Raw genomic sequence first — 15875 nt, 5'->3', positions numbered from 1 at the left:
AAGTACAATGCAGACTATACAGGTCGTGCTGTATACAGCTGTGAAGAGGTCAGCTGTACCAGGTCCAGATGTCATGGAACATGTACCCTGAGAATCAGAAACCTGAGACAGAGTGACTCTGCTGTCTACAAGTTTAGATTCACAACAAACCAACCAGGTGGGAAATATACTGGTGATCCTGGAGTGACGTTATCTGTAACAGGTAAACTATGGTGTGTGTGTGTGTGTGTGTGTGTGTGTGTGTGTGTGTGTGTGTGTGTGTGTGTGTGTGTGTGTGTGTGTGTGTGTGTGTGTGTGTGTGTGTGCGGAAGGCTGGGTGGGTGGGTTGGTTTGTTGTAGAAAAGTAGTTTGCGTTGTGTGTTTTGTAAACACACAAAACACAAAATTACTTATTCATTTCTGTCATTGGTTCTCATTCCCAGACCTCCAGGTGAAGGTGTCCTTTCCTTATCCTACCAATCCTACAAGGGCAAAGCTGGAGTGTCGCAGTATGTGTGGTCTAGCTGGTGACCCTCCCTACATCTGGTTCAGGAATGGACAGAATATAAAACAGGGATTGATCTACTCGGTCAAACCTCAGTCTGGAGATAGCTTCTCATGTGCTGTTAAAGGATATGATCTCCGCTCTCCTCTACTCTGTAAGTCCACACTGCATCACAACTCATGTACTGTGACATGATACCAGATGTAACAAACCTTTGAGGCTATTGCTAAAGAACTTAATGTCGATTTACAGTTATTTTGTATAATTAATTAAATGAAATATTAACAGATACTCCAAAGACCCCCTCAGTGACCGTGAGTCCCTCTGGTGAAATAGAGGAGGGCAGTTCAGTGACTCTGAGCTGCAGCAGTGATGCCAACCCAGCAGCTAACTACACCTGGTTCAAGGTTGATACAGATCGTTCCTCCAGAAAGATGAACAAGGGACCACAGCTTGTCTTTAGCCACATCCTGTCTTCAGGCTCTGGACAGTATCGCTGTGACGCTAAGAATAAGCTAGGGAAAGAATATGCCTACCACCCTATTGATGTCAAATGTGAGTAAAAGCATAGTACAAAATGAGCTTAACTGTGTTAGCATTAATTATTAACCAAAACTTTGCCACATTGTGATTTTGATGATCAATAATAATCAATAATCAATAGTCATTAATATAAATGCTGTTTTTACATGTTCCTTTGTTTCTTCAGATGGGCCTAAACACGTATATATTAATTCAAGTCCCTCTGGTGAAATAAAGGAGGGCAGTTCAGTGACTCTGAGCTGCAGCAGTGATGCCAACCCAGCAGCTGAGTACACCTGGTTCAAGAACAACCAACCTCTGCTCTGGGAACCAAGTCAACCTCATACCTTCCCCTCAGTCCGCCCTGAAGACAGAGGAACGAACCGCTGTCACGCAGAGAACAAATATGGACAACTGAGCTCTAACTCAATATTCATGGATGTCCAGTGTGAGTTGAATATTGGACTTATATGTTAACACCTTTTCTATATCTTTTCTTTAAAATGTAGAGCTGGTATTCATGTATTACTGCTTGCCTGTAAACAACATTGACTCACTTATTATACTAGTATACCCAAGTGGGTGCTACACACTGGCGGTGGTTAGTGAGGTCCCCCTTCACTGTAAAGCATCTTTGAGTGTCTAAAAAAGCACTACATAAATTCAATCCATTATTATTGTTATTGCAGTTTCATAACTTAAGGATGGATATTGTTATTTTGTGTTCTTGACAGACGCTCCAAAGACCCCCTCGGTGACCGTGAGTCCCTCTGGTGAAATAGAGGAGGGCAGTTCAGTGACTCTGAGCTGCAGCAGTGATGCCAACCCAGCAGCCGAGTACACCTGGTTCAAGGAACATGAAGACTCAGTGAGAGAATCAGGACAGAACTACTCCATCACTAATATCACATCTGAGCATGGAGGGAACTATTACTGCCAAGCCCATAATGCAATCGGACTTCATAATGCTACCTTTTTGTTAATCCAAGGTAATTTCTAATTTAAAAGAAACACACACCTTTTAAATAGTCTGAGGCCTACAGTTAAACGTTTGCCTATTTATGTTGCATTTTGCCATCGGTGTTTGAAATCAACTGACTATGTTCCAGTGACATCATCATCATCATCATCATCTCATCGAGCAATGGTAGCTGTAACAACCATTGCTGTCTTACTGGCCACCGTACTCCTCCTCGTCTTCCTCTGGATGAGGTAAGATATATTTCTCATTTCACATTCCTTCATTTGTCCTGTTGCTCCTTCACCTCTCTGTTCTCTTCTACAGAAGAAAGAGGGCCTCGAGTAAAGCATATGGACAGGGAGGAAGGCCAGATACTGTGGAGGAGGTGAGACACAGGAAGCCATTTATTACTGACCCATCCTTTACTAAGACGGGGGATATACCCTGAGGCCACAACACACCACACCGAGACCCTGTGGCCACACAAGAGACTTCTAGTTGTTTCCTGAGTGACTGTCCATCTCTGTTGCCCCAGCCCCATCGCTACGAGAGACTGTACATTACAGTACCCATGTAGTGCCCTGTGGCGGTGGTCCCCATACCATATTATGAACCTCAAATGACTGCGTCGGGTTCTCGGACGTCTCTGGTTCTTCCACTTCCACATCAAGCCGCCATAGTAGACTGAACCGCCACATGGAGGAGAAAGGGATTGTTTTCCGTGATTTTTGCCGGTGATAGTTTCCCGCCGGAGCCCGGCTGCCTGCCGACCACCACCGCGGGGCACCACCACCACGAGGCGCCACCGTCGCGGGGCGCCACCGCCGCGGGGCACTTCCACCGCCGCCATGGGGCGGTGATGCCTTTGCGCTGCCCCGCTGGCCAGTACCTCGGCATTGGTCAGCGGGGCTCCGGCGGGGGACAATCACGGTCAATGTCTTTCTCCTCCATGTCGCGGTTCATGTACTTCAGGGAGTCAAAGCCAAACTTCCTTTCCCCCAAATTCCTTCTCAACCATTGCTGAGATAACCCGAACTACGAACCTGACGTGATATGCGCCATAACACCAACAGCAGAACAGTTATCCAAATAACAAAGACACACACAAAGACTCGCACCCTCGTAGCTCATTAGGCAAAGCAGAGAATTGGGAGAAAATCAGCGCCCTCTGAGCTTTGTTATTTCAAAGGCAGAGCAGGATAGCTATTGCTCGTTTTACACCTAAAGCCATTTCTAGCTACTGGGGGACGATAGTCAGGCTAGGGGAACTCATATTAATGTTAGAAAATCTCATGAAGTGACCTTTAAGAAACTGATCGCTGCCGTCAAAATGATTTCACAAGAGACCTTACAAATTTTAAAACTACAACAACCTCTTTGGTAGTTGCCGTTGTGAAGTTCAATCAGTTTTCTGTGTTTATCAACTGACATATTATCAACTGAAGTATCATTTCTATGCAAAACATAGCTATGCCAAAGTTGAAGATAAAGATGTTGGGCTTTGAGACAGGGGAAGGGATATTTGGGGTTGGAGACAGAGGTCTAACAGGGAGGAGGATGCACATAAAAAGTTTGATCAACTCATCAAGTGTAGTTGAGGGATAGAGACTGGTGTCTGGCAGGAGAAAGGTGTCATCAAATAGCAGTGGGGTCAGTGACAGGGCTCTGGCAGCGAGGGGAAAAGCAGCATGAGGTAAAACCATCTCTAACAATTAACACAATCTTCAATATTCATCCATTTGAGACTTCTAAGTATCCCCAATCCAATTCATACATCAAATAAAAGTGTTAATCTTGCTAAATCCTTACAGAATAGAATATACTTTAATGTCCCCATTTGGAAATTTGTCTCGGACTCATCAAAGTATTGCTCAGAAATATGCATTCATTGACAAGGACATGACATAGAACAATCAGTCTCGGATTTAAGAGTCACAACTTTACAAAGTCATGTTTGCTTAAAGGGTGAGATCTAGGATGAGATCTGGGGAGATTTCTGCCAGTGAGCAGAATGGGTAGATTGGTGAATTGAAGTACTGACGTCTAGTTTTTCTTTCAAATTAAGATGTTTTTCAGAGATAAAAAATGGTTTTAGGTGCTCAACAGATGGTGAAAAGCTTGCAGTGAGTGAGTGAGGCTTACAGCAGCCTTTACGATGGGACCACTAGTCACCACCAATGTCCTCTAGATGAACCAGAAAGCAAGACCTTCAGGACTGTAGGAAGTGTAAACTGTTTTCTAAATGTATTCTTCTGTCCTTATTCCCGATAGCCACTACCAGGTCCTGTGTATGAAAACGTCTCAGCTCTGACCAATCACTTGGCTCCTGCAGCACAGAGAGAACCAATAGAAGAGCAGGATGACCATCACTATGCCAGCATCCATACCTCTCGTTCAGAGAACCAGGAAGTTCCTCGCTGTTGGGTTGGCTCTAATGTCCAATCAGACCAAGCAGATGCTGTCTTTTATTCTGTGGTCAACATTAAGAGACCAAACGCTGTCCCTGGGTAAGCTTCTCTTGGTATTTCTAAAGAGGAAATAGACTCTTGTCTTCGGACTTTATCAATCCAATTGGTTTGATTCACAGGGTGACTGAAGTTCTGTCTTCTTTTCAGAGAGAGTGACCAGACAGAGGCGGCAGAAACCTCAGAGTTGTACAGCACCGTCAAAAAACACCCCAGATATTGAAACAGTTGTGGCAGCAGGATTTAAATAGTGGTACTAGGTAGAGTGTCTCATCCATTTAGTTTAACAGGACAATACGCTTGCTGCATGTCCTATGGAAATTAATTTCATGGAATGAATACTTGCCACTATAGCTCATTCATGACCTGATTTATTTGACTTATTCACTTGATTGTGTCTGTTCCACTTGCGATGGCCCCAGCGAGGCCACATGTTATCCAGGGCCTCTTGCTTTTGAGGATATAGCTCTGCTTCATCGCTACCACCTGCTGGTTACCAGGATGTACTGCACCTGTGAGGGGAGGTCTTAGCGGTACCATCTGCTGGTTACCAGGATGTACATGCTGGTCAGCGCATTCATTCCAAAACAGATTGAGTTTTTCATAACCTCTGAGTAATATGGTGCAAACCTGGCATTTAATGTATTTGCAAGTGAAATTTTTTCTTCACAATACTGTAACATATGCCACATGTTTTCATGTGCCATATTTGAAAACTCTGTCCACAAAATCGTGGTTGCTCTTGAGAATTTATTGGCCAAAGTTGTTTTCTTTAACATGACATCTATGCCTGGCCTTTTTGTTGCAGCTCATTTCCAAAATACTTTACAGGTTTAAGGCATGTGATGGTGATCCATGTGGTAGGCTACATTAAGTTACATGAATTCTGTGTGAAATTAACTAAAGATTCTGTAAGTTGTTCATAGTTGATAATCATATAAAACGTATCTGGTACATCACATCTGATTTGTATAATTGGGGCAATGCATCCAGCAATATTGGTATTGTATTGAGACAAATTTGAGAGACCTTAGACATGAAATACCTGAAATAAAATGAAGAACTCACCAAGATCATTGCGAGACCGAACTATGCATATTTCTCAGGAGTGACAATTGAGAGTCTCTCTTTGGCCTTGAGTAAGCCCAAATATATCATGTTAATGTGATAGAAAGGAGATCTCATTTTACTTTGCAATGGGTTGTTTTGGAGAGACAACACATTTGAAGGGATTTGTTAGGAACCATTACATGATGTCTCCAAGGAACCGTCTGTAATTCCTAGTGAACACATTATTTTATCTAGAGTTCTGATTTATCATAATTTCACTAGTGAACACATGAGTGTTCTTCTCCCTGGAGTTGTGGTCAATCTAGGGTCATCCTTTCAGTATCTTTCCAGTTTGTCACAGTAAAGAAATCCTTATTAATCCGCCTCCTCCAAGTGTAATTGCATTGATGTGGTAAAGTATGGACCTAGTCCTGGTATGTGGGTGTTGAAGGTCATCCAGCTTCTGGTGAGAGGAAAGCCGACGGATTTAGTTTAGTTGGATCTTCCGTATTTTCGGTTTTGATAAAGGGTTTCTTTACTTTATGAATGGAATGATGGTCAGATGATGGAAATAATGTATGTGAAAACTATTGTTTAAAAAGAAAACTTATCCGGAGAACACAATATAGCAAAAGATAAAATATGATGGAACTAGGTACCATTCATTGTGGTCTAAAAGGTGATCATATGTTCCAGGCAGTAACCAGGCTTCAGGTTAACTCTGCTGCATTAAGATGAAGTCCTTTTTCTTTTCTTTTGGTCAAATGAACAAAAGTGCATGATGAACTGGAACCACAGACCAGCTTCAACTTCTACTGTAAGAGGTTGTATTTTCTTAACCTTTGTTCAAATGCTTTACAAATGTAATTCATAGAGGGATATATAGTAATGAAAATGACTGAAAAAACACTGTTGTATATTTAAAACTGATGTATTTCTCCTTGTATGAACTTGTACTGGTATTATTTACTTGCAAGTGTGTTTAAATATCTCCAAGAACCACAGAGTGAGAGAGGAGGGGACTCAGTATGAATTCAAGATTAGCAGCAAAAGGATTTCTAGCTTTTCTTCTGTCAGTACCAGGTTGGTTCATTTACATTGCGAACATTTAGTTTCAATAACATGACAACCAAGCAACTGGAACGAGGACAGGGTGAAACCTCAGCATGTTGAAGATCGAATAATATTTAATAAAAAATAACCCTAAAGAATCACCCTCTAGAAAACTGTTTTGTTAAACAGACCACTACATTAGGGAACGGTCAACTTTATATTTTTCAGTTATGGTTCATAGTCATTGGAAATCTCCCTTCACTGTAAGTTTTATAGAGCCTCTTGTAGTCTGACTCTGTATTTGTTTTGGATCAAAGTAACCTAATTGAAAGTGTGAGGGACCGGTGTGGTCGCCCCACGTATCTGGGATACGGCCAACTGGGAATTCCGAGTGTGGGCAAAAATTAGGGCAATGGACTGAGGTTTAAGAAAAAGTGAAGTTTTAATGTCTCCAAACCATTCACAAAAAATAGAGCAACGTTTCAAATGATAAGGAAATGACTGCATCCGTCAGCAAACATAAACTAAGAAAATATAACATAGCATAGCCTAACATGAATCTAGCATAGCGTTACTAGTACTGGCCTCACATCAAGCCAGCACCTACCCTCAGCCCCAAACACCAAATGAGAAAGCCCTTAAATAGGGAAATGGCAATTGGACCAATCACGGCCGTATGGGCCAGACCATTAGTTGGGGAACATTATTTATCTAAAGCTACCAATCCAACATAACTGAACAGAAAGTACATTGTGTGAATACTAAATAAACATGACACCAGTGTTGTATAGTAGCGAAGTAGAAATACTTTGTTACTGTACTTAAGTAGTTTTTTTGGATATTTGTACTTTACTTTACTACTTATATTTCTCTGTACTTTTACTTTTACTTCGCTACATTTTGCGAAGAAAACGGATACTTTTACTCCGCTGCATTTCCCTTGAAACCTTCGTTACTCGTTACAAAATCAACTAATCTTTAGAAAAAAGAAAATGAACTAGAACTGCAAGCAGTTATGCAGGGGTCCAAGAAGTGTGCATTTCGCCGGCACAACGCGACAAGAAATGTGCATTTCGCCGGCAAAACGCGAAGATAGTATTCAAAATGCTACCGTGAACAACATGTCGATATAAAGGTTTTGACTGTGGGAGCTTCGGTGTGGGAGTTATAGCCTAAAACGCGTTTTCAGAACATTCCATTGGCCAAATAGGAGATAGACAATGTCGTCGTTTTTTGGCGCCGCCCTGTGGCGAAATTTTCCAAAGACAATTTTCCTTTTTCAAATAACACCCGCCCACATTAATATTTCTTGGCCATATTTTCTATATAGACTCGGGATTGCCCCTTGATGGTTTCCCTTGAGTGTGAAGAACATTCCTTTGGCCAATTAGAAGATATACAATTTCCTCGTTTATTGCGCCCCCTGAGGGCGTAATTTTCCGAATTTTTTATCGAACGCCGTTAAGGTTAGCACCAACATGTGTGTACAATTTGGACTCGTTCCGATGTCTAATTTTGGATTTCTTTGGATTTTTGATTTTCCACATCAAATTAAGCTCATAAACCAATATTCAAAATGCTACCGTTTCGTCGTCAAAGGTCGCATCAAAAAAGTGTTTCGTGCATTCTTTGCGTGTGCGTCTGAAGATGTCGTGTGCAAAGTTTGGTGTCAATTGGTCAAGAAATGTGGGAGGAGTAGCGAAAATACAGTTTTGCGGTTTTCGCGATTTTGCGAAAAAAAATTATAGACGCAAATGGGCGTGGCCGATGCCAAAAGATGCAGCAGACTCCAGTGAATATGTGGGTACAAGTTTTTGACTGTGGGAGGTTCGGTGTGGGAGTTATAGCCCCAAACGCGTTTTCCCTTGGTATAGCGCCACCTAGTGTTCGGCGTGTCTGGATTTTGTCGTCTGCTTAGAACTCAGGGACCTGGATCTAGTCATGCAATTGGCGTGTCGGCACCATTTACGGTTTGGGCTGTGGGCACACTTTTAGGATTAGTACGTCGGAATAATAATAATAATCCTTACAAAAACAATAGGGATCCAACCTGTTGGCTTGGACCCCTAATCATGAGAGATATGAGAATAACGTTGGGGACTGTGGTAGAACACAGACTGCGAGCCTGTTTGGCGAATCAGCTGTCCCAGCGCACGTTCGCAAAGCCCCCTTGCTTAGTTACTGTTGCTACGTCGATCAAAACTCCTACGACTGTCAACACAAAAATGCATGGCTAGGACGAGGGCAAGGGCTATCAAAATTCTACTATTTGTATCAGGCTGGTTTGTACACGCAGTATTACAACACTATCTTATACACTTCAATACGCTGTATATGTGCCATTTTTGCTACAAATCTAATTTAAATACCCTTTTTGGGCAGGGACTTAAGTTTTCCGAAAATCCGCGATCCTGGATGACACCAAAATCAATATTAAGTAACGTGTACCAGTGCACACACGCACACGCACGCACACGCACGCACACGCACACGCACACACACGCACACACACACACACACACACACACACACACACACACACACACACTTTCGGTGCTGTTTTAATAATGATAAATAATTAATTTAATTTGTATAGCACACTATAACACTGCAAGGAGGTTTGAGTGTCCTTGATTTAAAATGAGCGGTGAGGAGGTCCTGGCGGTAGGTTGGACCGGAAGTGTTTATGGCCTTGTGGAGTTTTGCCTATTGTGTTTGTCTTAGTTGAAATAAACTCCATTATTCTCAAAATTCTGACCCTTTGCTTTTTTATTAACAGCAGTTACTTGTACTTTTACTTTCAGTACTTAAGTACATTTAATATCAGAAAAGTACTTTTGATACTTAAGTACAGTAAAGATCAGATACTTTAATACTTTTACTTAAGTACTATTCTAAAAGGTGACTTTTACTTTTACTTAAGTAATTTTCCAGTAAGGTATCTGTACTTTTACTTAAGTATGGCTTTTGAGTACTTTATACACCACTGCATGACACTAAATAAACAATCACCTAATACATATATACCCACACCCTGTGCACAACCTAAAGATATTTACAAAACAGCTGTTTCTATCAACACCCCCATGGGCTATTCCCTGATACTCTGATCCTAAGCTCCCTTAGCATACTGCCCCCTACCGGGACGGAAGACCAATCTTACACCAGCCCAATATAATATATACACACACAATATAATAATAATTTCTCTAATGTGAGAAGGGGGAGGATTTCACCTTCTCACATTTCCCACCACCTCCGGAGTTTCACCAACAGGATGGCGAGACAAAAAGTCTGCCACAGTATTTTGCCTTCCCGCTCGGTACTGCACCGTGAAACGAAATGGCTGCAGTGCCAAGAACCAGCGGGTGATGCGAGCATTCGAGTCCTTCATGCTCCCCAACCACCGCAAGGCGCGGTGATCAGTCTCTAGTGTAAAGTCTCTACCCAGCAGGTAGTATTTCAAAGTGTCAAGTGCCCACTTGACAGCTAGGCACTCTAGCTCGACTGCCGCATACCTGGTCTCCCTGGGGAACAACTTGCGGATTACATAAGCCACAGGCTTCATGTTGTCCCCCTCCCCTTGAAGCAGTACTGCCCCAAGACCAACACCAGATGCGTCGGTCTGGACAGTGAAGTGCTGTTCGAAGTCCGGGCTCTGGAGCACAGGATCCTTGCAGAGCGCCCCCTTTAAGTCCAGGAACGCCCGCTCCTGCTCCTCCCCCCACTGTATCTTGGCGAAGCCTGACTTCCTGGTCAGTGAGGACCTCCTGGGGAATTCCTACCCTCGAAAAAAGTTGCAACAGGGCCTGTGCTATTGGACGGGCTGAAATCCTGCGCAGCGGGAAGGCCTCGGGGTAGCGGGTAGCATAGTCGCAGATAACTAATATATACCTGTAGCCTGTTTTGGTCCTTTCCAGGGGTCCAACAAGGTCCATTGCTATGCGGGCAAAGGGAACCTCTATTATAGGGAGTGACTGTAGTGGGTAAGGGCTAGTTCTCCTATTGCTAGTTACCTGGCACTCGGGACAGGTTTTGCAATACTGCTGCACATCGATATAGAGCCCTGGCCAATAAAACCTGGCTGCATTCCTTTCATAGCTCTTGGCGTTACTCAAGTGACCTGACCAAGGTATTTTATGACCCATAGCTAGCACCCGTTCTCTGAGCTGTTTAGGCACAACCAGCTGCTCTGCCCTGCCCTCTCCTGGCTGATGGTACAACAGCCCTTCTCTTACCCGGTAGCTCTCTCCCGACAAAGCTGGAGGTACATCTGTGGAGGTCTCACCAACTTCACTGACCTTGTCATAAGCTTTTAGCAAACTCTCATCCTCTCTCTGTAACTGTTCAAAATTAACTGAGATATCACCCCAATCTGCATCTGGTTCTGCAAGTGGTAACTCAGCATTTCTCTCCACCGTGCCCACTAGCCTATCCCGCCTGACCTGCATGCGGGTCTTTTTACCCCTCACTCTGGCAGGAGGAGCGATTTCTCCTTCTGCAAAAGGCATGTCCCTTAGGGTAGCTAGCTCAGCAGGCTCCTCTGTCTCTTCTCCAGGAGCCCCTGCTCGGCTCTGGGACCGGGTGACCACCACATTAACTGGCTTGCTGGCCTGCACCAGCTCTGGCAGAACCAGTATATCCTGGCCTATGACGACTGCATGGCTCAGCCTCTCTACCACACCAACAATCATCTGGTACGCCTGCCCTCTGACCTCCAGGTAGACTTCAGCTGTGGGGTACTCATGTTCATCCCCATTAACACACAGAATCCTCAGGTTCCTACCCTGCACAAAATCCTTTGCCTTCACTAGGTGGGGCTGCACTAGTGTCTGGGTACTTCCGGTGTCTAACAGGGCAGTGGCTTCCTTCCCATTAACTAGGACAGTGGTAGTCTGCAGTCTTCCCCCAAAACCTGTATCACCCTCCCCTGATCTCGGGATACAGCTATGGCCCGAGAGTCTAGGCTTCAATTTGGGACAATCAGGCTTAATATGACCCTCCTCACGGCAATAGAAGCAGACCACCGGTCCTCCGGGCTTCTGCCCTTGCATTACTCTAGGCTTGTCATGCCTATACGACTTCTGGGCAGGCACTCTATTGGGCTCATTAGTCTTTGGACCACCCGCATGACCAAAACCCCCAGACCTACTTTGGGCCGCTGGAATAGAGTAGGACTCCTGTCGGAAACTCTTTTGGCCTCGCCGCGCCGCCATGAAGTTCTCCACCAGCTCTGCCGCGCCCTGGCCACTCTGGGGTTGGTGCTCTTTCACCCAGATTCGGACGTCTGGAGCCAGGGTCCGGAGAAACTGCTCCAGGATGAGCACTTCTGCCACCTCTTCGACTGATTTATCCGCCGGCCTGATCCACTTTTCAAAGAGATCCCTGAGGCGGGTGTACAGCTCTCGGGGGGACTCACCAGGTCTGACGTCCGGTTCGCGGAACCTCCTCCGGTAAACCTCCTCGTTGATTGCATACTTGTGAAGGGTGGCCTCCTTCACTCGGTTATAGTCAGTGGCATGATCCACATTCATTGCCACATAGGCGCTGCGTGCTTTGCCGGTGAGGTAGGGCACTAGAAAGACTGCCCAATCCTCTCTTGGCCAACGATAAGTCATTGCTAACCTCTCGAATGTTATGAGGTACTGCTCAATGTCGTCATCCTCTTCCAGCCTGGGAATGGCCGCCCTGGGCCAGGTCACGGGCGCTGCTGGTGCAGGTGCAGGCGCTGGTGCAGGTGCTGGTGCATGTGCCAATGCCGGAGCTGGTGCTGGATCTGGTGCAGACGAAGGCCTCCGATCAGCCTCAACGTCCTCCCTGAGCTGGTTCAGCTGCATCTGGACACTCCTCCAGCGCTGCTCCTGCTTGGACGCCTCCCGCTCGAAGAGCCTACGCACTGCGGCAAGGTCCGACTCCTCAGGCGGGTCTCCACCGGATGCCTGGTCCTCACCATGGCCGTCTTCCTCCTCCATCTTGAGTAGAACCCCTCGGGACAGCCTCTGCTCCATTCGTCGCCAGATTCGGCCTCGTCCTCACTGTCCACCGAGTCCTCGTCTTCCCCCTCGTCTCTCCAGTTTCTCAGATGGCGTTGAAAAAAAATATCCCACCACTGCCACCAAATGTGAGGGACCGGCGTGGTCGCCCCACGTATCTGGGATACGGCCAACTGGGAATTCCGAGTGTGGGCAAAAATTAGGGCAATGGACTGAGGTCTAAGAAAAAGTGAAGTTTTAATGTCTCCAAACCATTCACAAAAAATAGAGCAACGTTTCAAATGAAAAGGAAATGACTGCATCCGTCAGCAAACATAAACTAAGAAAATATAACATAGCATAGCCTAACATGAATCTAGCATAGCGTTACTAGTACTGGCCTCACATCAAGCCAGCACCTACCCTCAGCCCCAAACACCAAATGAGAAAGCCCTTAAATAGGGAAATGGCAATTGGACCAATCACGGCCGTATGGGCCAGACCATTAGTTGGGGAACATTATTTATCTAAAGCTACCAATCCAACATAACTGAACAGAAAGTACATTGTGTGAATACTAAATAAGCATGACACTAAATAAACAATCACCAAATACATATATACCCACACCCTGTGCACAACCTAAAGAAATTTACAAAACAGCTGTTTCTATCAACACCCCCCTGGGCTATCCCCTGATACTCTGATCCTAAGCTCCCTTAGCATACTGCCCCCTACCGGGACGGAAGACCAATCTTACACCAGCCCAATATAATATATACACACACAATATAATAATAATTTCTCTAATGTGAGACAGTGAGAAGGGGGAGGATTTCACCTTCTCACAGAAATAATGGATGTTTGCGTTGAGCTATGTTGGGCATTTCCTGTTTGCTAGGAAAACCTCCACTATTGACATCATCGGAGAGTTAATTAAGCCACTTTAAGACTTTTTGAGAAAAATAGAGGTTAAAATCGAATCGTCTATTTATTCAGAAAATTATGATGTAGACATGACACATCAATCTTTCGCTGCTGTGTTGGAATTCTGATTTAGTAATATGGTAGTCACTTCCTACCTCTCTCCTTCCTCTCTCCTGCTCTCCTCGCCCTCTTCTGGCCTCCTCTCGTTTCCTTTTCTGCTCTCCTCTATTTGTCTCCTTACCTCTGCTCCTCCTCGTCTCCACTCTCTTGTAACCTTTGACAACAACAGTAGCTGTAAGAATAATAGTTGTCCTACTGGCCACTTCTCCTCGTCTTCCTCTGGATGAGGTGAGATATTCTCTCTTTCTTGTTTTCCATTCCTTCACTTCTCCTGTTGCTTCTTCATCCCTCCTTTTTCTTCTCCAGAAGAACGAGTTCCTCCAGCAAAGCATGGTGACAGGGAGGAAGGCCAGAAACCGTGGTGGAGGTGAGACACAGGAAGCCATTTATTACGTGTCTATATTTTCATAAAGAAAAATCTGAAGTAGAACCTAGATTCTAGATTTAGAACTTTCAAAACATATGATTGACTGCTTAGAACAACGTCCCTTTTAGTACGAGTGTGCTATTGATTTCCCAAACACAATCTGATGTTGCCATAATGTTTTTACAGGCCAGGAAAGTGTATCTTACTTATATATATTACTTGCGATTTTTAAACACATGTGAAAGCTCCAACAAGCTCTCTGGTAGTTACCCTTGCATTGGTCAACCAGTTTGGGTTAACAACTTATTGACAATTTTTGAACATGACAGCAAGCCAGAACAGGATCCCCAGAATATCTTTCTACAGTCTGGTTCAAGAAGACACATGACACTTGCCTCACTTACCTTGTTTATTATGATATAAAGATGGAAAGCATTAGTATCCATTACACTGGAATGGTCCTGTTCATAAACTCAAGGCTTTTCATACAGTACATATCACAACTTTAACTTAAAATGTTCAGGGCAAAGGGACACATCAATAGAGAGGTTTAAATGGTATTTGACCAATAGATAATGGTGGGCCAGGTCAGAGAAAACGTATCAATGGCCAAAGAGTTGACTTGTGGGATCCCCCTGGGATAAATCCTTGGCCCTGTTTTTGATTTGATTCATGTCAATGTTATGATAGGGCAGTTGCCAGTCTCCTCCAGGGACATCATGTGAACCAGCTGAAGCAAAACCATATGTTTGATTTTATTAATAGAACAGCTCCTGGTTACTTGCTGTGCCACATTGCCATGGTTCATCAGCAACATGGTCAGGTCATCTGTGGAATTCATTATTATAGTCTAGGATTTAAGAGTCACGACTTGCAAAGGGATGTTTGCTATAAGGGTGAGATCTAGTGTGAGATCTAGGCTGAGGTCTAGGGTGAAATCTAGTATGAGAACTACTGTGACATCTTGAGGAAGAACTTGGAATCTGATGAGGCTTCTGCCAGTAAACAGGATGAAGCGATGGGAAGGTGTTAGGGTGTTAAGGTGTTAAGCGGAGGAAGTCTTTCAATGCTGTTTTGGTTTCTGTTCAGCACACTGCATGAACTGGATCCACAGACTAGATGTCAGACCAGCATCCTCCTCTACAGTAACTTTTAACCTTTATCTCTATTGATAACAAATATAATTCAGAGATTTTTCCTTGCAATTACTTTCATTGTATTTTCTACGTGCAAGTGTGATTAAGAATCCCCCAGAACAACAGAGTGAGAGAAGAGAGGACTCACTATGAATTTAAGATCAGCAGCAAGAGGATTTCTATTTTTCCTTCTGTCAGTACCAGGTTGGTTAATTTATGTTGTTAAAATTTAGTTGAACTGTTTCAATAACATGACAACCAAGCAACTGGAACGAGGAGAGGGTGAAACCCCAGCATGTTGAAGATAGAATTATAGTGAATAGAACATTAAAGAATCACCCTCTAGAATGCTGTGTTTGGTTTACAGAGCACTATAACGGAGAACGGTCCACATTACATACTACAGTTATGGTTCATTAGTACTTGGAAAATACCACTTCACTGCAAGTTGTATACAGCCACTTGTAGTGATAATATTGGTTTTAGGATAACAATACTCATTGCAGATCTGTTGGGTATTTCCTGGTTGCTAGACAATAAACTGTATACATCATCGAAGGGTTTATTTAGTTTCTTTCATACTTTTGGAAAAAACATACATGTCAAAAGCTACCGTTTTTTCCCCATTTATTCTATCAATGATGATTGAGACATGAAATCTTCTGCAATGTTAAAATTCTGATTGACACATATATATGGTAGACACTGCATGCCATCTCATGTCCTCTCTCTCCTCTCCTGCTCTCCTCTCTTATTCTCCTCTCATCTCCTCCTTCTTGTCTCTACTCCTCCCTTTTCCTTGTCTCCACTCTTTTCCT

At 43.9% G+C, this 15875-nt stretch overlaps 1 protein-coding gene across 10 annotated transcripts in view; it reads left to right on the top strand.

Annotated features, from left to right (window-relative positions):
- LOC115536915 (B-cell receptor CD22-like) overlaps positions 1 to 15875 on the top strand; it is a 132093-nt gene that overhangs the window by 72034 nt on the left and 44184 nt on the right. The window contains exons 10-12 of one of the 10 annotated variants that reach the window (XM_030348384.1): positions 2292 to 2352; positions 4239 to 4474; positions 4583 to 6696. The exons of 7 other annotated variants lie outside the window; for them this stretch is intronic. In XM_030348384.1, coding sequence (XP_030204244.1) covers positions 2292 to 2352; positions 4239 to 4474; positions 4583 to 4655 — 370 coding nt within the window. In that variant the 3' untranslated portion in view covers positions 4656 to 6696. Of the gene's footprint in view, positions 1 to 2291; positions 2353 to 4238; positions 4475 to 4582; positions 6697 to 15155; positions 15262 to 15875 lie in introns of those variants that run through there. 2 more of the 10 variants (XM_030348383.1, XM_030348388.1) reach the window with 2 other exon arrangements.

This window comes from Gadus morhua, chromosome 23 (genome assembly GCF_902167405.1).
Source record: "Gadus morhua chromosome 23, gadMor3.0, whole genome shotgun sequence".
Classification (NCBI taxonomy): domain Eukaryota; kingdom Metazoa; phylum Chordata; class Actinopteri; order Gadiformes; family Gadidae; genus Gadus; species Gadus morhua.
This window is presented reverse-complemented; position numbering and strand designations above follow the sequence as displayed.